We start from the raw sequence: 22,287 nt of genomic DNA, 5'->3' as shown, positions 1-22,287 counted from the left end.
GACCTCATTTATATATAGAATCTAAAAACAAACAAAGAAAAAACAAACTCATAGAAAAAGAGAACACACTGATGGTTGTCAGAGCTGAGGGTAGGAGTTGGGAAAAATAGGTGAAGGGGGTCAAAAGGTATGAACTTGCAGTTATAAGGTAATAAGTCATGGGGAGGTAACGTACAGTGTGGTGACTATAGTCACTACAACACTGTATTGTATATTTAAAGTTGTGAAGAGAATAGATGATAAAGGTTCTCATAGAAAAATAATTCAACTATGTGAGGTGATGTATGTTAATTAAATTTATTATGGTAATGATTTCCCAAATCATTATCATGTACACCTTAAACTAATACAGTGTTATATGTCGGCTGTATCTCAATACAACTGGGAAAATATTTTAAACAAACATAAAAGAAGCCATCCAGCCTCACCCAGCCTCCCAAAAGTGAAGCTGATCTTTACAGTCTCCCTGCAGTCTCAGCAGATAAGCCCACTTTGCCCAGGACTGCTCTACCTGTGTGCTAGAATCATCTCCTCTCTCCGGAGAAAGGGCCTCACTCTACCCAGTCATCACCTATCTGCTTCTCAAATAGTTTTTGGAGTATAAACATGCTCAATTTTCACCATCTTTGAAGCAAAACAAAGAAACAACTAATGATAATAATCACACACACACACACTCTCTCTCCTTCTATGTCAGCTGCTGTGTGCCTGTCTGAAAGTCATTCTCTTTCTTGAAGGGTTAACTTTCTTTTCCCTTCTACGTCTTAAGAATTTTACTTCTGGGAATCCACATGACCACCAGCCTCCTGTCAGCTTTATCCCACGTACAACCCCAAGTTGCTCTGCAGTTGTCACTTGTCTTTCTAGAACCCTGAACAGGCAGTGGAGTCCCCTGCGTCCCCGGGTGTTTCTGTCTCTAGCATGGGGCACAGTGAACCAGGCAGAGCAGATGCACAGGAACACAGAACGGCTCACCACAAAAACCTTGTCAGCCCACCGCCCATCTCTCACGCTCTTCCTTCTCTTCCCCTCATGAAAGCGTCTGTACATACAATCTTGAGTGGAAGTCGTATTAGCAGAGCCTATTTTCTACCACCTGGCGCTCTCCAACCTTGGCCACAACATTGTGTAACTATTTGCTAACATGTTTTCTCCACTATGAGACTCTGCCTTCTAGACCCTAAGGATCTAGTGTCACTTAACCTTCCCATTTGGAGCACCTACAATATAGAAGGTCTCAAAAATTATCTAAAGAAAAGGAAATAAGGAGGGAGGGCAGAAGAGGGACACTTGAGCAGCAGGAGAGCAGCAAGGTGTGGGGGAGGATTTACATGACCACGAGGTGAAAATGATCAAAACAAAAGATACCCAATTTCAAAATTCTCACTTCATTTAACATAAAAATGGAAATTATTTGTCACAAGGTTAACACTGTATGTTTAATTAAATGAAATACAAGTTATTTCCTATACCTACTCAAACTCTTTAAAATTCCCAATACACATTTTATGCTAGATCCAGTCTCCCCATTTACCTCAAGGGATAGTATTAATCCCCATCATAAGATCATTTAATGTATGCATCTTAAAAAAGACAACATATAGGAATAATACTAAATTAATACAAAGCATTTGCCTAGGCCTTTCCAGGTAATGGGGCCCTTATTGCACAAGTAAGTCATTTATCTCGTGACCACCTGAAGAGCTAAACAGAACAGGGGCTGTTATTTTCACTTTATAGTTGAGAAAATTGAACTTCAGAGAGGTTAAGAGGTACATACGCCTTGGAGCTGTGAATAAATTGAAGAAGAAGGTGAAGGTAAAGGGGAGAAATATTAGATTTGCTCTTTTGAAAACGCTTCAGTGGGAGAAACGTAATCTTAATCAGCAGCAACAAATACTTATTCAGCATTTACCTCTTGGAACGCAGCTCTGTCTTTCCTGTGATAGAAATTTTATCTAAACAAAGAGCAGGCATCACTTCCCAGCCCTTCAGATAGCAAAATTTTTTGAGAGAGCCACGCCTTTCAAATAATTTACTCTCCAAACGCTCTTAAATTCTAGGGTGGCAGAAAAAAGTAGTAATTAACTATTTACCATCTATATGGCTAGAATACACTTTTCTTGGTTAAACTCGTGATACAGTAAAGAGTTTCCTTCTCTGTGTGTTATGTGCACATACTTTGGATAGTTCCTGGATAATCAATATGTGTTTATTCAGGAATAACACTGTTCCCCTTTGCCCAGAACCTTCATGTTTTTCTTATCTTATTCTATCCAGCTAGAGTTCTTATTACCATGGTGGCTTCTTCTTGGTGTGTGTGTGTGTGTGTGTGTTTTGCCTTTACTAGCTGTTTTTTCAGATGCTTTTATGTAGCCATCCTTTTGCCAATTTTAGAGCACCTGGAACAACATCTTGTTTTAAATAATAGAATCATGAACAAGAAGGATTTAAGACATCTCTATATCCACTGCCACTGAAATGCTAATACTTCTTGAAGTATGTCTAGAACTGAAACACTAGATTGCAACAAGAAAATATTTGCAACAAGTAGTGGATTATGAGTGATTTTCTGACTCTTTTTCTAACACAATTTTAATGGTTTATAATATCTTGGCAATAAATACAGAAAAGTATTATAGAATCCTGTAATTGTGGCATTTTTGCTTTTATGACATTTTGGAGATATATATATGTGTGTGTGTATATATATCCAAATATGTATATATAAATTTTTATGCTAAATGAATGTGATCAGGAATAAAACTCACATTTATAATTTGCCCCCAAGGAAAAAAGTGCCCTATTTATCCACAGTCTGTATTATGACTACTTCCCTACTTGTTTTGATGAAAAGCAGGGATGTCTCATCTTTCTTGCTTTCCTTTTCAGGACTAAACATTAGGAGGCAAGTGATGTGCATGAGGCTTACCCACTCTTCCTCATCATAGTCTGAATGATGTGGTATGGAGTCCTGCCTTTTCATCGGTGGGGGTGGGTCCTGGGGACAGCTCTCCTCTGTGCTGTTCTTAGGAGATGGTGGTTTCTTCAGGACACCTCCTGGTCTGGCAGTGTAGAGGGCTAAGAGAGCACTTCTGACCAGCTGATCCTTGAAGGCATGTACAAAAAGCTCTGTCTGGAAAGAAATTGACAAGGATTAGAAACACCGTGGTAGGCATCCCAGCACAGAGCTATGGGAAGGTCAACAGCAGATTTGTTGGCACATAAGTGGTGTGCCTGGTGGAAAAAGTACAGGCAACAGAGAGAGAAAATGATTCACACCAATCAATGAAAATGGTTGAGTTTTGGGATGCTGCCAAGGCCTTGAGTCCTCCTGTTCTAAAAGTTAATGCTGAGGTTCTGTGGGCACTCTAAACACCAGCTGTCTCCTCAGCCCCCCTCTTTTAGTTCCAAATTCTGTCTTTGAAGATGAATTTCACTAGAGATGATCATTTGAACACCATCTACCTACTGCGCTTTTCAAGTAATTCCAAATGTACCTTGAAAGAAAATGTGATGAGACTATGTATATTCTATATTTTAAGCAGAATGAAAGTCTAAAGAAAGGAAGATGCATCTTAAAAATAGAGGGAGAAAATTTTTTTCTTCTTAGCATCATGAGTAGATTTTTTTTTTTTTAAGATTTTATTTATTTATTTGAGAGAGAGAGTGAGAGAGAGAAAGAGCACAAGAGGGGGGAGCAGAAGAGGGAGAAGCAGACTCCCTGCTGAGCAGGGAGCCCAATGCGGGACTCGATCCCGGGACTCCAGGATCATGACCTGAGCCGAAGGCAGTTGCTTAACCAACTGAGCCACCCAGGCGCCCCATGAGTAGATTTTAACAGTAGAGATGGCACAGGCAGTCTTCCCATGACAATATTTGGTTTTTATTCCTTATTATCACCCCCCAAACTGTCTCCTCCACCAAATGGTTTCAGTAATGCTCAGTGTTAATGAGGCTGCTGTGAAACTTGCCATGGTAGATTTTTACAAGTAAGTACTATAGAAATGACGGCTTCCCAACAATAAAGAACTTTACAGTAGTACTTTGCAATTTCCTGATGAAATGTTTAATAGCTTCACCCTGTACTCTACTGGAGGATGCTGTAACTGATTTTCTGTATTATACTATGCTTAACATGCATGTGGTCTAACAATCTACTCAGTCAAAGAGTAGAGAAGTAACTCAAACATTGACTCATATTGTTAACACATTCACACTTTGTAATCTGTTAGGAAGGAGCCCTTTAACTCAACGCATTATTTTGAATAATAGTTGATGCCATCCCCATTTAACGAGACACTTGGACGTAATGCTGACTTCACCATCGCTGTAACTCAAGGTAATCCTTTATTGGCTCATTCTCGATGTACCGTCAACAATGGCACGTCTAACTAATGGTTACTAAATTATCCCAAAAAGAAACCTGTTGTGAGTGTCAGCAATTAAAAGAAAACCAGCTAAACCCCATGTAAAACAACTGCTTAATAAGACTATGTTATATTTACATAGTTAAGTCTTTGCAATCAATCATGAAGTTCTAGAGCTGGAAGAGACCTTAAAGTCAGACCTCTTCATTAACCAGATAGGAAATTAAGAAACAAGGGTGGTGCCCCATCCTAGAACAGACTGCTTACTGGTAACACAAATGGAACAGAACCTGAATTTTCTAACAAATTCAGGAGCTTTTCCCCTTACTCCACACCACCTACCAACCCACCATCACCTGCATGCTTCTGTCCTTCTTCCCCTTCTTCCTTAACTCCAAGCTCCCCGAGTGCTTTGGATATCTATCCACTCTTATTCATGTCTATAATTGCCGATGTAACTATCTTCACTGTTAAACTTTACTGGATGTTTTTAAATACTCTTTGAATCTTATTGGTCATATTGAAAGCACTCTGAAGGTAAGTAGACAAGAAATATTTAAAAAAAAAAGAATATACAAGAATAAAAGGTTGAAAAATATTTTGGTAATGAGTTAGGAAAACAAAAGAAAAAGGCAGCTTATACTGAAAAGGCACAGAGAAGTGTTAATTGATGTTCACAATGAAGTGTTAAAATGAGAATGAAAGTTACCAAAAAAATACTGATGAAAAATTTAGCTAGACAGTACTCAGACAAGGCAGTATAGTTAAAGCAAAATAGGGAAACATGTTATTTACATAATTTTCATACAGCATGGATAGATCCATCAATGTGAATTTAAATATTTAAAAATGCAAATTTACTTCCATTCAGCTTAACTAAACTATTTCTTTATTGATAGTTTCAATAAATTCTTTTGATTTATTTTTAGAGCAAAACAGCTTGCCTTCTTTGAATTCCTGCTACTACAGCTCCAGGCTCCATAACAGTCACCTAATTACTATGTAGCTGAATATCTATTCACACCCAATGAAATCTACAGTTCTTATAATTGCCATCATTTTCTTCCCATTGCATGCATGCACAGAGATTCCACTCCATTTATTCAAATCTCATTTGGGTTGATTTACCACCAAAGACATCAAAGATAATACACTATATTCTTGCAATTTTACAACCCAGAATTTTCTTGGGGGGTAGCTGAATGAACACACAAAATCTTATAAAAACACTTGTGTCTATATTGAAAAATTGATTTGACTCTTTGGAAACTCTGAATCACCAAGATCCTTTGCACGGAATTGCACTTTGTTAGAAAATAGCTAAATATTCCATTGCTATAACCATATGACCTGCAAATTTTCTTGACCAGCACTACTAAGTAAATGTAGACCAATGTAGACCCTGATGTTTTACAGTCAAAATAAATGAGCTTGAAGAGATTAATGTAATCACTCAATTCCAATACATTTGCATGCTGCTGTTGTTGCAACTGAGATGGTATTAGGGAAGTTAAAGTCATGAGAAGGATGTGACCATGTCTCTGAGTTGCCCATTGACTCAGTGTTGAAAACCTTTTTCCTTTTCTGACTCAGCTCACACTGCAATAAAGGAAACAAAAAGGCTGTCTAAATGTTATCCTAAGGGTAGGCAAAACTATTTATTTAAAATAGTTTAATAATACAGCAAAAAAAAAAAAAAGCATAAGCTCTGAACCTCAGGTAGATCATTTCATTTGTTTGATACTAAAAAAGAGAGAGAAATGTTATCTTAAAAATGAAATGTTTTCTTGCCTTACTGACATTTTTCCAATTCATATTCTCACACAAATATTCTTCAAAGTATCACACAGAATTATCTGCAAGTATAAAACCAGTAAAATTACTTCTCCTGGGGATGAATTTCCTAGGTTAAATATTAATGGCAGAGGAATAGTTAGGAATATGTTTATTTAAAACCACCCTTTTTAACTAGAGATCTCAACAAATTAAGCAAAGTATCATTCTATTTAGAATCTCATTTTTTCACTGAAAAAAATTCAAAGCTATGCCTAATCCCACCTGCAATACAGAGGGAGCCAATGACATAAACAGGTGATTACTATTGTAGTAGTCATGTACATGGCAAAAAAGAATCCTGTTTATTTTTTTTCTGGACCCTACTACTCCCTATTGTTTTACACCCAACTAGCTTCATTTGTTTTCATCAGCTACATTGGTTCCTATCTGATACCATTTGATTTCTTTTTTATGATTGAGGTATAACTGATATACAGTATTATCAGTTTCATGTGTACAGTATAAGGTTTCAACATTTATATATATTGCAAAATTATCACCACAATAAGTCTGGTTATTTTTATTTTTTAGAGATTTATTTATTTATTTGAGGGGGGAGGGGCAGAGGGAAAGAATCTCTCAAGCAGACTCTCCAGTGAGTGGGGAGCCCTGCACAGCTTGATCCGATGACCAATGAGGTCATGACCCTAGCAGAAACCAAGAGTCAGTTGCTCAACCGACTGAGCCACCCAGGCACTCCCGGTTATTTTTAAAAAATTGATAAGCTTTAATTATTTCATAGGGCAATAGTGCTATACTCTGTAATTAGTACAATACGTGTTCAGCATCCCCAAAGAAAAGAATACTGAACCTTCAGGAGAGTTACTTGACATCTGAGCAGATCATACAAATTATTCACTTGACCTTGGTGAAATCACATAATCACTTTTCCCTAGCTTGCACAAAATTACAATGCCTATCTGTGAAACCCTCATGGCAGTTCATTGTAAACTGTGAAGTGCACTCTTCTATTTATGCTCCATGCTCCTCTTTCTTGAATGATCTGTTCAGTTTCCTTTGTTGACTCATTGTTCCAGGCTCATTTAAAATATGGTAAGTGGATCCTAAGGGACCTTAAACCACTTTCTTGTAAGCATTTTTTTTTCCCTACTGGTGATATAATGCATTTCTCCATAGTGTCAACTATCATCTTTATGCCCCTGTCTCTAAAATCCATCTCTACCCACCTCCTGAACCAGCACTGTCACCTATTTCCATGTGAAAGTCTTTCAAGGTTAGAAGTCACAGCCTGATCTCAAGTGTTTTTAATAAATGTGTTCTGCCCAGCTTTTCAAACTGTGTGGTCCTGTCACTATGCAGCAACTCAGAGCTAAAATGTCTGGATCATCTTCAGTAATACTTATTTCTATATTAGTCATTAATTTCTGCTAGTTATACCTTTTCAGTAATTTCAAAGATTAGTCCTTACTTTATATTTCTACAGCTAGTCCCAGTTAAGATCCTTTCTACATTCCATGTGGATACTTCCCATAGTCTTCTTACTGGTTGATTTACTTTTCTTAAGCTAATGCTCCTTTTTAGAGGATGTTTTTCAAGGCCACCAATATTAACATGTAGATTCCTGAGTCCCAGCTCAGAACTGCTGAAACAGAATTTTTATTTTTTAGCAAGCTTCCCCGAGAGCAATCCTGACATTTTGCAATGGCCAATAATGTCCAATAACTCAAATTCATTGTCCTAGCTCAATTTCTCTATTCCTATGAGGATGGTCTTCACCAAGCATGTATCCAGTCCTTCCTTACTCAATTACCCTCCAACTTATGTAAGAGACTTTCTCTTGGGGGAATAACCAGGAGTGGGATGGCTAGATCATATACATATATGATCATATAAATATATATAAAATATATATATATACACTTTATGAGACGCTGAACTGTTTTTCAGAGTGTACAAAAAATTGTGTACCTATAAATGATTCATGAACGTTCCAGTTGTTCCATATCCTCCCCAACTTCTCAGATGCTGAACCTTTTTAATTTCAGCTATTCTGGTGGGTAGTTAGTACTATCGCATTTTGGTTTAATTTTGCATTTCCCTAAAAACAAATGATGATGAACATCTTTACATATATTTATTTGTCATTCATACCTCTTCTCTGGTAAAATGTCATTTCAATTCTTTTGCCCAATTTTAATTGAATTGCTTGTCCTATAATTAAGTTGAAAGAATACTTTACATATTCTGATGTAAGTCCTTTGTAAGAAAATATTTTACAAATATTTTCTCTCAGTCCATGACTTGCCTTTCATTTTTTAAAAAATTTTATTGTTATGTTAATCACCATACATTACATCATTAGTTTTTGATGTAGTGTTCCATTATTCATTGCTTGCATGTAACACCCAGTGCTCCATTCAATACATGCTCTCTTTAATACCCATCACCAGGCTAACCCATCCCCCCACCCCTGTCCCCTCTAGAACCCTCAGTTTGTTTCTCAGAGTCCATAGTCTCTCATGGTTCATCTCCCTCTCTGATTCCCCCCTTCATTTTTCCCTTCCTACTATCTTGTTTTTTTAACATATAATGTATTATTTGTTTCAGAGGTACAGGTCTGTGATTCAACAGTCTTACACAATTCACAGCACTCACCATAGCACATACCCTCCCCAATGTCTATCACCCAGCCACCCCACCCCTCCCCCCCCACTCCAGCAACCCTCAGTTTGTTTCCTGAGATTGAGAATTCCTCATATCCATGAGATCATACGGTACATGTCTTTCTCTGATTGACTTATTTTGCTTAGCATAATACCCTCCAGTTCCATCCACGTCGTTGCAAATGGTAAGATCTCATTCCTTTTGATGGCTGCATAATATTCCATTGTATATTTTTACCACCTCTTCTTTATCCATTCATCTGCCGATGGACATCTTGGCTCTTTCCATAGTTTGGCTATTGTGGACATTGCTGCTATAAACATCAGGGTGCACGTACCCTTTCGGATCCCTACTTTTGTATCTTTGGGGTAAATACCCAGTAGTGCAATTGCTGGGTTGTAGGATACCTCTATTTTCAACTTTTTGAGGAACCTCCATACTGTTTTCCAGAGTGGCTGCACCAGCTTGCATTCCCACCAACAGTGTAGGAGGGTTCCCCTTTCTCCGTATCCCCGCCAACATCTGTCATTTCTAGATTTGTTAATTTTAGCCATTCTGACTGGTGTGACGTGGTATCTCATTGAAGTTTTGATTTGGATTTCCCTGATGCTGAGCGATTTTGAGCACCTTTTCATGTGTTTGTTGGCCATTTGGATGTCTTCTTTGCAGAAATGTCTGTTCATGTCTTCTGCCCCTTTCTTGATTGGATTATTTGTTCTTTGGGTGTTGAGTTTGATAAGTTCTTTACAGATTTTGGATACTAGCCCTTTATCTAATATGTCATTTGCAAATATCTTCTCCCATTCTGTGGGTTGTCTTTTGGTTTTGTTGACTGTTTCCTTAGCTGTGCAAAAGCTTTTTATCTTGATCAAGTCCCAATAGTTCATTTTTGCCCTTGCTTCCCTTGCCTTTGGTGGTGTTTCTAGGAAGAAGCTGCTGCAGCTGATGTCGAAGAGGTTGTTGCCTGTGTTCTCCTCTAGGCTTTTGATGGACTCCTGTCTCACATTTAGGTCTTTCATCCATTTTGAGTCTATATTTGTGGGTGGTATAAGGAAATGGTCCAGTTTCATTCTTCTGCATGTGGCTGTCCAATTTTCCCAACATGATTTGTTGAAGAGATTGTCTTTTTGCCATTGGACATTCTTTCCTGCTTTGTCAAAGATTAGTTGACCATAGAGTTGAGGGTCCATTTCTGGGCTCTCTGTTCTGTTCCATTGATCTATGGGTCTGTTTTTGTGCCAGTACCATATTGTCTTGATGATGACAGCCTTGTAATAGAGCTGGAAGTCCAGAATTGTGATGCCACCAGCTTTGCTTTTCTTTTTCAACATTCGTCTGGCTATTCGGGGTCTTTTCTGGTTCCATACAAATCTTAGGATTATTTGTTCCATTTCTTTGAAAAAAGTGGATGGTATTTTGATAGGGATTGCATTAAATGTGTAGATTGCTCTAAGTAGCATTGACATCTTCACAATATTTGTTCTTCCAATCCATGAGCATGGAACATTTTTCCATTGCTTTGTGTCTTCCTCAATTTCTTTCATGAGTATTTTATAGTTTTCTGAATACAGATTCTTTGCCTCTTTGGTTAGATTTATTCCTAGGTATCTTACGGTTTGGGTGCAATTGTAAATGGGATTGACTCCTTAATTTCTCTTTTTTCTGTCTTGTTGTTGGTGTATAGAAATGCCACTGATTTCTGTGCATTGATTTCATATCCTGCCACTTTACTGAATTCCTGTATGAGTTCTAGCAGTTTTGGGGTGGAGTCTTTTGGGTTTTCCACATAAAGGATCGTATCATCTGCAAAGAGTGAGAGTTTGCCTTCTTCTTTGCCGATTCGGATGCCTTTGATTTCTTTTTGTTGTCTGATTGCTGTGGCTAGGACTTCTAGTATTATGTTGAATAGCAGTGGTGATAGTGGACATCCCTGCCGCGTTCCTGACCTTAGGGAGAAAGCTCTCAGTTTTTCCCCATTGAGAATGATATTTGCTGTGGGTTTTTCATAGATGGCTTTTATGATATTAAGCTATGTACCCTCTATCCCTATACTCTGAAGAGTTTTAATCAAGCAAGGATGCTGTACTTTGTCAGATGCTTTTTCTGTATTGAGAGGATCATATGGTTCTTGTTCTTTCTTTTATTAATGTATTGTATCACATTGACTGATTTGTGGATGTTGAACCAACCTTGCAGCCCAGGAATAAATCCTACTTGGTCGTGGTGAATAATCCTTTTAATGTACTATTGGATCCTACTGGCTAGTATTTTGGTGAGAATTTTTGCATCCATGCTCATCAGGGATATTGGTCTGTAATTCTCCTTTTTGATGGGGGTCTTTGTCTGGTTTTGGGATCAAGGTTATGCTGGCCTCATAAAATGAGTTTGGAAGTTTTCCTTCCATTTCTATTTTTTGGAACAGTTTCAGAAGAATAGGTATTAATTCTTTAAATGTTTGGTAGAATTCTCCTGGGAAGCCATCTGGCCCTGGGCTTTGTTTATTGGGAGATTTTTGATGACTGCTTCAATTTCCTTAGTTGTTATAGGTCTGTTCAGGTTTTCTATTTCTTCCTGGTTCAGTTTTGGTAGTTTATACATCTCTAGGAATGCATCCATTTCTTCCAGATTATTTAATTGCTGGCATAGAGTTGCTCATAATACATTCTTAAAATTGTTTGTATTTCTTTGGTGTTGGTGGTGATCTCTCCTTTTTCATTCATGATTTTATTTATTTGCGTCCTTTTTCTTTTCTTTTTGATAAGTCTGGCCAGGGGTTTATCAATCTTGTTAATTCTTTCAAAGAACCAGCTCCTAGTTTTGTTGATCTGTTCTACTGTTCTTTTGGTTTCTATTTCATTGATTTCTGCTCTGATCTTTACTATTTCTCTTCTCCTGCTGGGTTTAGGCTTTATTTGCTGTTCTTGCTCCAGCTCCTTTAGGTGTAGGGTGAGGTTGTGTACTTGAGACCTTTCTTGTTTCTTGAGAAAGGCTTGTATTGCTATATGCTTTCCTCTTAGGACCGCCTTTGCTGCATCCCAAAGATTTTGCACAGTTTTGTTTTCATTTTCATTGGTTTCCATGAATTTTTTTAATTCTTCTTAATTTCCTGGTTCACCCATTCATTCTTTAGCAGGATGCTCTTTAGCCTCCCTGTATCTGAGCTCTTTCTGACTTTCCTCTTGTGATTTGAGTTCTAGTTTCAAAGCACTATGGTCCAAAAATATGCAGGGAATGATCCCAATCTTTTGGTACCAGTTGAGACCTGATTTATGACCTAGGATGTGATCTATTCTGGAGAATGTTCCATGGGCGCTAGAGAAGAATGTGTATTCTGTTGCTTTGGAATGGAATGTTCTGAATAGATCTGTGAAGTCCATTTGGTCCAGTGTGTCATTTAAAGTCTTTATTTCCTTGTTGATCTTTTGCTTAGATATCTGTCCATTTCAGTGAGGGGGGTGTTAAAGTCCCCTACTATTATTGTATTGTTGTCGATGTGTTTCCTTGATTTTGTTATTAATTGGCTTATGTAATTGGTTGCTCCCATGTTAGGGGCATAGATATTTACAATTATTAGTTCTTCTTGTTGGATAGACCCTTTAAGTAGGATATAGTGCCCTTCCTCATCTATTATAGTCTTTGGTTTAAAATCTAATTTGTCTGATATAAGGATTGCCACCCCAGCTTTCTTTTGATGTCCATTAGCATGGTAAATGGTTTTCCACCTCCTTACGTTCAATCTGGAGGTGTCTTTGGGTCTAAAATGAGTCTCTTGCAGACAGCATATTGATGGATCTTATTTTTTTATCCCATCTGATACCCTGTGTCTTCTGATTGGGGCATTTAGCCCATTTACATTCAGGGTAACTATTCAAAGATATGAATTTAGTGCCATTGTATTGCCTGTAAGGTGACTGTTACTGTATACTGTCTGTGTTCCTTTCTGTTCTATGTTACTTTTAGGCTCCCTCTTTGCTTAGAGGACCCCTTTCAATATTTCTTGTAGGGTTGGTTTCATGTTTGCAAATTCTTTTAGTTTTTGTTTGTCCTGGAAGCTTTTTATCTTTCCTTCTATCTGCATGCATATTTTTCTCGATTAGTGCTCTGAATATATCCTGCCAGTCCTTTCTGGCCTGCCAGGTCTCTGTGGATAGGTCTGTTGCCAATCTAATGTTTCTACCATTGTAGGTTACAGATCTCTTGTCCCAAGCTGCTTTCAGGATGTTCTCTTTGTCTCTGAGACTTGTAAGTTTTACTATTAGATGTCGGGGTGTTGACCTATTTTTATTGATTTTGAGGGGGGTTCTCTGTGCCTCCTGGATTTCGATGCCTGTTTCCTTCCCCAAATTAGGGAAGTTCTCTGCTACAATTTGCTCCAATATACCTTCTGCCCCTCTCTCGCTTTCTTCTTCTCGGATCCCAATTATTCTAATATTGTTTCATCTTATGGTATCACTTATCTCTCGAATTCTGTCCTCGTGATCCAGTAGCTGTTTTTCTCTTTTTCTCAGCTTCTTTATTCTCCATCATTTGGTTTTCTATATCACTAATTCTCTCTTCTGCCTCATTTATCCTAGCAGTTAGAGCCTCCATTTTTGATTGCACCTCATTAATAGCCTTTTTGATTTCGACTTGGTTAGATTTTAGTTCTTTTATTTCTCCAGAAAGGGTTTCTCTAGTATCTTCCATGCTTTTTTCAAGCCCAGCTAGTATCTTTTAACCGTCATTCTGAACTCTAGTTCCGACATCTTACTAATGTCCATATTGATTAGGTCCCTGGCAGTTGGTACTGCCTCTTGTTCATTTTTTTTTGAGGTCAGTTTTTCCATCTTGTCATTTTGTCCAGAGGCGAATAGATGAATGAGAGAACAAAATGCTAACAGGGTAACAACAACCCCAGAAAAATATACACTAAACGAATCAGAAGAGACCTTCCAGAAAGTGGTCACTTTTCTGTTCAGAGAATTGCTGCTATTCTTTTCTTTGATTTCCTATTGAGTTTGTAGGTGTTCAAAATGGTTTGATCCCTATCTAGCTGAATTCCTGGGACCAGACGAAATTTAGGTCTCCTACTCCTCTGCCATCTTGCTCCTCCCCCCTTGCCTTTTCATTTTTAATAGTGTCTTCTGAATAGTGTCTCCTGAAAACTTTAATGAAAGTTTTTGATTGTGATGGTGTTTTATATATCATTTGTTTTCTTCTTTTGGTTCTTACTTTTTGTGTTCTAAGAAATATTTGCCTAACCCAAGATGACAAAAATTTTCTCCTGTGTTGTCTTCTTGACATTTGTTTGTTTCCTCTTTCTTTTAGCCTGTATATTAAGATCTATTATCTTTTGAATTAATTTTTATAGATGTGTTAGGTAATGATAAAGAAAGGTTCATTTGATTTTTTGCATATGGCTATCCAATTGTTCCTGAGTTTTATGTTAAAAATATGTTATTTTCCCAGTGAATTTTCTTTGCACTTTTGTCTAAAGTTATTTGAACATATATGTGTGGATGTATTTCTAGACTCTCTATTCCATTCCACTGATGTCTATACTTACATGATAAGTTACAAGCCACATAATACACTGGGTATTACTTTTATTTTATTTATTTTTTCTAAGTTTTTTTTTTTTTTTTGAGAGAGAGAGAGAGAGAGAATGAGTGAGAGCATGGCGGGGGGGCAGAGGGCGAGGGAGAGAAAGAATCTCAAACAGACTCCATGCTGAGCTTGGAGCCTTTACAGGGCTCAATCTCAGACCCCTGAGATCATGACCTGAGCTGAAATCAAGAGTTGGACGCATAACTGACTGAGCCACCCAGGCACCCCTGGGTATTATTTTTATTTTAAAGAGTAAATATATTTAAGTACATAAAAGTTTGAATTTTTTTGTATCTGTCCACATACTTACCATTTCTGCCACTCCTTATTCTTTCGTGTAGACCTATTTTTTACATGTTATCACTTCCTTCTGCCTGAAGACTACTTTAAAATTTGTAGTAGTGCAAGTTTTCTATGAAATCTTTCAGTTTTTATTTGTCTAAAATGGTTTTTATTTCATCTTTATTTTTGAAAGATATCTTCTCTTGATATGGAATTATAATTTGTGTGTGTGTGTGTCAGTACTTTGAAGATATTACTCCATTGTCTTCTGGCTTACATAGTGTCTAATATGAAGCCTATGAATAATTCTGTTATATATACTTTTTCTTTTTCTCAATTTTCACTTTATCTTTGTTTCTCAGCAGCTCAATGATGATGTACCTTCATTTTTTGTAATGTTTATTCTGCTTGAAGTACACTGAACTTCTTGGATCTATAGTTTCACTGTTTCATAGAATTTTGAAAAATTTTCATCATCACTTCAGCAAATATTTGTTTGTTTTCCTCTCTGCTTCTTCCAGGACTCCAATTACATGCATATTAGACTTCTTGGTATTGTTCTGTAAGTCATTCTTGTTCTTTTTTTCTCTCTCTCTCTGTTTTTATGTCTTTTTCTCTCTGTACTTCATTTAAATGGTTTCTAATACTATGTTTGTAAGTTCACTATTTATTCTTCTCAAGTGACCAATCTGCTAAGTCCACCTAGTACATATTTTTATTTCAGAAATTATATTTCATAATTCTCTCATTTCTATGTTATTCTTTTTAGCTTTCCATTCCCCCCTTATCCTGTGTATGTGTTTCTCTGCTTCCCTAAATATATGGAGCATATTTATAATTGCTGTTGTAAGGTCCTTATTTGCTAATTTCATTATCTCTGTTGTTTCTGGGTCTGTTTCTGTTGCTTGATCTTTCTTCTGGTTATGGGTCATATTTTCTGCTTCATTTTTGCTTGATATATGCTTATTTCACCAATTAAATGCTTACCATTTAAAGAGGAGTATAAAAAGAAGTAGAAATACTATCACAAAATTTCATTTTCATTTACATATTTATATACATTTATATATACTTTCACCAAGTATAAACAAACAAAAGAACCTCTACTCATTAAGTTCTTCTGTTTAGTTTGGAACTGAGATAGGATAGTTGAAGTAAATAAAAGTAAGAATTCCTTTGCAGTAGCCAAGTGATCAACATAATCAATATATTATGTGTATCTTCAACTTCTTAGTATACTGGCTTCCTGGCATTGCCATTAAAAAAAAAAAAAAAAAAAAAAAAAAAGCAGCACATTTCTTAAGAAAACCCTGAGCTAAATGTTAGAATAAAATGTTTTGTTTTCTTTTTTTGAATACAATAGGATGTTTCAGTATATTATGTTAAGGTTAAAGGATACTAGGAATTAGAAGTTGTGAGATTTTGTCAAATATATTGTGAGCATAGCCTCTAATATTTGTAACAAAATCCTTATGTTATTGTTACCATTTAACAATTATCATAATGTGACACACCCCATTCTTTTAAATTTTAGGTTGTAAAAATTAAGGGCCATTTCTATTTAGTATTTATCATATAGCATCTAGTGCAATACCACACACAATTAAGTGCTTGATATTGCCTTTTGATGAGCAATAATAATGATTTTCTAAACAAGATTTATCAATCTCTATGAAATAGAGAATGTGATATCTAAGCTATGAGAGATAAATATCATACACCGGTCTATACTTAGGTCCTTATTTTTTTAGTTTGAATTTCATCACATTACTTTTAAGTCAAGAACCATCAAGAACCTTGAATCTCTTGGGAAGACAAGGAAAGACCTGTGTCTTATTCCATTTTCCATTAACCTTTCAGATCTTATGTTAAAAATTTGGCCTATCCTTTGTCTTCTCTCTTCAAGCTATTCATATAAACTCAGTCTGTCTTTTGTTATGACCCTAAAAGATTAAATAATTTCTTTATTATTTTCATGAATTAATATGCAACAAACAAACTCAGTCATTCATCAGAAGGTATACTAATTATACCTGTTTTTTTATTCTTCTCAAGTGACCAATCTGCTAAGTACACCTAGTACATATTTTTATTTCAGAAATTATATTTCATAATTCTCTCATTTCTATGTTATTCTTTTTAGCTTTCCATTCCCCCCTTATCCTGTGTATGTACCTGTTTAAGATGCCACTAAGAATATTTATCTGTTAAGTCATGGAAAGAATGTTGCATTCTGAACTGGAAGTCTTAGGTTGTCATTTTTCACTTTTTAATTTATGAGACAATTCAGTTGACCTTTCTGAATAGATATTAGCTAATTTCTTTTAAGATTTTACTTATTAATTTAAGACATAGAGATACAGAGAGAGAGAGCATGAGCAGGGAGAGAGGCAGAGAGAAAGGGAGAAGCAGGCTCTCCTCTGAGCTAGGAGCCCTGATGCGGGGCTTGATCCCAGGACCCAGGGATCATGACCTGAGCCAAAGGCAGATGCTTAAGCATCTGAGCCACCCAGGTGCCCCAATATTAGCTAATTTTTAATGAAAATAGGTATTAGTTTTTTTTCTGTAAGAAAAATATATGATAATGTACATTAAAATTTCAATAAGTGCGAGGTTTTAATATTATAAATTAACATATATGAGTCAACCATATATAAATATATAATACCCAAGTTCTTATGAATCTGTTCATGAGGGACATGACAAACTACAGTTATTTTATTCTAAAATGATATAATGAGAATTTTTTTTTTTGCTCAGTTTCTTCAAGGTCATATTTATTGGAACTATCTCATAATAAACTGCAAGATGTCCTCAGAATGCAAAGGTTAAGTGTATTGGAATTGGACTCCAGGACACCTGATTTTATATTTAAAGTCAAGCTGCAACTTATCTTTTCTATCTTGGCTCTCTCTGAATCTTTCAGCTGCCTTAATTAGCTATGGAAGTTGATGTTGAGTGTTTACCCCATGCCAGACTACATTTCCTCTTTGCATAGACAGGTGCAAGGCACCTTTGAAAAAATTAAGGCTTAGGTTCCACTACATTTCAAACAGTAGCTAATATTTTTTAATTTTTTTAAAACCTTCTCCCAGTAGATAAGGTTGCAGAAAGCAAACTGAGGCAAAGGAATTACCCCATGCTACTGATAAGAATCCACATCAAACTTGTGCTTTCAAATGAAATGACATTCCTAATTCAAATGTATAGCTTCATATGCATAAAAATTAGTTGATCACCAGAGGAAAATAAAGTAATTTTCAAAATCTAATTTAACTCTTTTAATAAGGCCATGAACCAAAGAGAATGAAAGATGTCAAGAAAAAGAGAAAATATACCTTAGCCAATAATAGGTGTCATTTCCTACTTAAAAAAAAATTAATGCTCAGTAAGATTTGAAAAGAGAACAAGGCCTATTCATTTTGATCCTGTGGCAATACTTTGAAGCTTACTTTTTAACTTAGTCTATTTTACATTTCCAGATGCTATGAAAGGCAATGTATGCAGAAAGCAACACCAATGGGGATTTGGGTATTTCATTTTCCCCACTGTAGTGGTGATTTGGATCTTACTTTTTCTGAAAGCATCTTTAAAGAATTCTTCAAGCTGTCTGGAGAATGCTGGCTTGCAGAATTAAGCAGTAGGTCTGCATGGGTTGCTATCAGAGGTTGTAGTTGATTGATGTTGCTGAGAACTTCTTTTGCTTTGGCTGTGTTTTCAGGTGAATAGTAAATAAACTGGTATCCAGTACTGGAACAACAAAGATAAAGGCAAGTTACACAAAAAAGCAGAAAGAATTTGCAGTCCTTAGTACCAGATGGCAAATGAGAAACAGAACTCCAAATAGCATGACTTCCTTTTGAACAGAAAAGAACTATTCTAAGAGGTTTATATGATGTCCTAAGAGTTTTTTAAGTAAAATGACCAAGATATTTTTTAAAGATTTTAAAAGTGAAATACATCGAGTTTTGCTCAACCACAAGGAAGATTCTTTATAATTACATATGTCAGGTATTAGTATTCAAAATAAAATTATTGTTAATTACTAATAAACTTGAAGTCACATTAGTACAGAGTGAAAAGAAAAGTATGAGCTTTTATATTCAGGCTAATTTGAATATTAATCCTGGCTCTGCCACCTACTAGCTGGGTGACCTTAGGCAGGCTTCAGTTTCCTCCACAGGAAATTAGGAATAAATATACAAGAATTCTAAGAGGTGGGTAAGGTTGGTCATAATTCATGTGAAATGCCTACAATAGTGACTAACACAGAGCAAGCATTCAATAAATACTACCTATATTTTCCCCCATGATAGGTAGGGCAGAGTGAGTAAAGTTTAATAGCTGAGAAATGGGGAGAAAATATATTAATGCCAAGTGGGCATAAGGAGAATTTTATTGGATAGAACAAGAATATTTATAGCATAAAAATTTCATTATGCTATTTTATCATTACCCATTTTGTTCCTAGTGCTTTCTCATTTCACTTGGAAAAAAATGTAAAATTGATTACTAATTGAAGAATTACTGACTTTTATAATCATCATCTAAGAATTGGCCAAGCATACTATGGGGGTAAGGATTCCATGAAATGAAGGAATCTTTGGATTAGGAAAGACAAAGGAAGCATTTCAGCAGGGAAAGGAATAAACCAGCAAAATACCAGCCAAAGTGAAAGAAGAGTGAAGTTCACTTGGTTGGTGCAGCACTTGCCTACATCTCTTTGCATCCAACTGTCAAAGCATTTTTCATATATCTTGTACTCTGTGTTGAGTATTTATTATTTTCTCTACACTTACCAGTTAAATTACTAAAATTCCCATAATTCCATTTCTTATTTAGAAATATTAGAATCCAGTGAGAAAAACTAACATCCAGGGAGCACTCCTCCTCCCCTTCCATTTACACTAATGACTTTTAGGGGAAAATACAAGTTTCTTTAGGAAGACAACACTCTTTCTTGTAAACATATAATGAATATTCCCATAATTTTATTTATGTATTTATTTATCGCAATGATTAAAAGAAAAACCCTTGGTTGCTTGGACTATTCAGAAGCTAGGGCAAGAAGCCGATGAGGGATACAGGTTTGCGAAGGCTAAGAAACATGTCGCTAGTGTGTGACACTTAGGAGAATTTGCTCTTAATTCTGTACTTACAGACTTTTACATTTCAGAAGTGGGAGCCTAAAAATAAAACATACCTTAACTACTTATTATATATATTTCAATGCAAATTAAAGCAAATGAACAAAGAACAATGGTGAGGAGGAGAAAGAAAACATTCGTCCCTGCCAGTTATCTATAACTTTTTCTGGTTCATCTGATCTCATGTGGAGTGTGCTAAGGCCTCTAACAAAAATCACCACCTGTGATGTCTCCCTTACTCATCTGTACTCAGACCCGATACAAAGTTCAATCCACCACAGTGGATTAGGAAATGAAACAACTCCGTGTTATTTTTGCAAAGAAAGTGATTATCTAAAGATATTGGTGGGTCGTGGGGGTGGGGATGATGTTTGATACCCAGCACCTCTGACAGCAGAGAGAGACTTAACTACAGACCCAACATAGAAAGCAACGTGCAGTAGCTGCTTGGTGGTCCCTTTCCACTGATGTGCTCTACTGTCATAATTTGCTTTCTTCTGTCAACTTCTGGGTACTGACAGGCCTTCCATGGCTTAGCTCTTGGAAAGCAGAGTTCTGGAAGCCATGTGTGGTCTTCCATCTTTCTCTTCCCATAACTGTCCTCTTTGAGGGTGTCATGCCTGCCCTCTCATAATTCAATCCCGTGCATTCTTTTGACTCCTGTCACCATTGCCTTCCTTCTTTACTCATCTCATACTTCCCTGGCATTTCATTGTTACTTTATTCCTGAACATTACCTACTTTCATTATTATTATTATTTTTAAAGATTTTATTTATTAATTTATTTGAGAGAGAGCGCATCAAGGCACAAGAGCAGGGGGTAGGGGCGGGGGGTGGAGAGGGAGGAGGAAAGAATTCCAAGCAAACTGCACTGAGCATGTAGGCCCACGTGGGGCTTGATCCCCCCATCCCAGGACCCCGAGATCATGACCTGAGCAAAAGCCAAGAGTCGGACGCTCAACAGACTGAGCCACTCAGGCGCCCCTACTTTCATTATTTTTTTCTACATATTTCTAATTCTGCAAATTCCTCTAGACTCTCCTCTCCATTTGAGTCTACTACATACATTTTTGAGATTTATTTCTTACATGTTTGTTCCCTATTACTTTCCCTATTATTTCAGTGGTCCTCAAATTTTAGCAGGCATACGGTTCACTTGGGGATGAGGAGAGGGCCTGGGTGTTTGTTTAAAAAATGCAGATTCCCTGGCATCAGTGGGTTGTAGCATCTGTAGCAGCCACCTCAGGAAATCCAGCTGATGCACAGGCACAGCTGGGCACTTTTAGGGACACCTGCTGCCCTTGTTTTGGCTGTGAGTCCCCTCTAAACCCTTGATCTTGCTAGCAATGACGCTGATAAAGGTCCTTTATCTCATTCTAACTTTCAAGTTCCTTTTTCCTCAGTTATTCTTATTTCCATGATACCCTTTACAAGGCTAGCTCTGTACTCCATCTTTATATCTAGCACAGGTTGTTTTGCATCCCTTCTCATTATCAGCGCTGCCTCCCCTCCCTATTTTCATCAACTTTTCATCTTTTCCCTCCCAACATACTCCCTTTCCTCTTCTTCTCCTTCCCCAATCTCCATCACGGGACACTCCTGTAACTCCCGCCCCTGCTCTTAAGTCAGTCTCCATTGGAGCAAAGTTACATAGCAGGCACTGGTTCTCCCCATTAGGTCATTTAACGATGAGCATCTTACCTTGTGAGGTAGAAAGGTTCATTTTCCACAATAAAAACCAATGTTGATGTCCAGGATGAAATAGTATGGTGTGGAAAAAAAAAATATCGCCACCCACAAAATAATTTTAAATGTACATAAATTTCCTTTACCTATTCAGTGCCTCACTCTTTAAACATGTCATATATTTTAACAGTTACAGCTTTTTAAATGGAAAGTTATGAGTATAATTTAATTATTGAGATAGAAAGAATGTAGCTAAACTCTATTTTATAGTGGTCTGAAATTTAAACTGAATCCAAACACTTGAATTAACTATCAATCAGACAAAACCAGAAGAAAGACAAAGTATTGGCTTGGACAAAAAATATTTTATAGGATGTCAATAATATAGCAAATCATGGACCATGAAAATTGAAATTAATTTCGTAACATTTTTCTACTGATGAAACAGTGAATTAAAGTGTATATCTGTATTATGTATGTATGTGTGTGTGTATATATATATACTAAAATATGTATCTATTTAATTATGTATCAGTTTAATTAGAAAACAGGCACAACACACACACATACCCATAACTCACAGGGGCATGTGCATGTTGTTACCTGTTGTAAAGAAAAATTCTCAAGTTGTAAAGAAAAATAAAGCACATAGTGAAATAACATCCATATTCATAAACTCTAATTGCTAACCAAAATACAACTAAAACAATGACTGTATGTTCCTGTGTGGTTATTCCACATCAGTTGCTTTCTG

General features: G+C 36.5%; 1 protein-coding gene across 2 annotated transcripts in view; it reads right to left on the bottom strand.

Annotated features, from left to right (window-relative positions):
• Positions 1 to 22,287, bottom strand: part of INPP4B (inositol polyphosphate-4-phosphatase type II B) — a 543,837-nt gene that overhangs the window by 114,189 nt on the left and 407,361 nt on the right. For both annotated transcript variants that reach the window (XM_035023009.1, XM_035023008.1), the window contains 2 exons: positions 18,272 to 18,449; positions 2,933 to 3,136 (listed from right to left, as the gene is read on the bottom strand). In XM_035023009.1, coding sequence (XP_034878900.1) covers positions 2,933 to 3,136; positions 18,272 to 18,449 — 382 coding nt within the window. The remainder of the gene's footprint in view (positions 1 to 2,932; positions 3,137 to 18,271; positions 18,450 to 22,287) is intronic.

The sequence above is a fragment of the Mirounga leonina genome, unplaced genomic scaffold (genome assembly GCF_011800145.1).
Source record: "Mirounga leonina isolate KUSES-001 unplaced genomic scaffold, KU_Mleo_1.0 Mir_176, whole genome shotgun sequence".
NCBI classification, from domain to species: domain Eukaryota; kingdom Metazoa; phylum Chordata; class Mammalia; order Carnivora; family Phocidae; genus Mirounga; species Mirounga leonina.
Note: the sequence above shows the minus strand (reverse complement) of the source record. Positions and strands in the feature narration are given on the sequence as shown.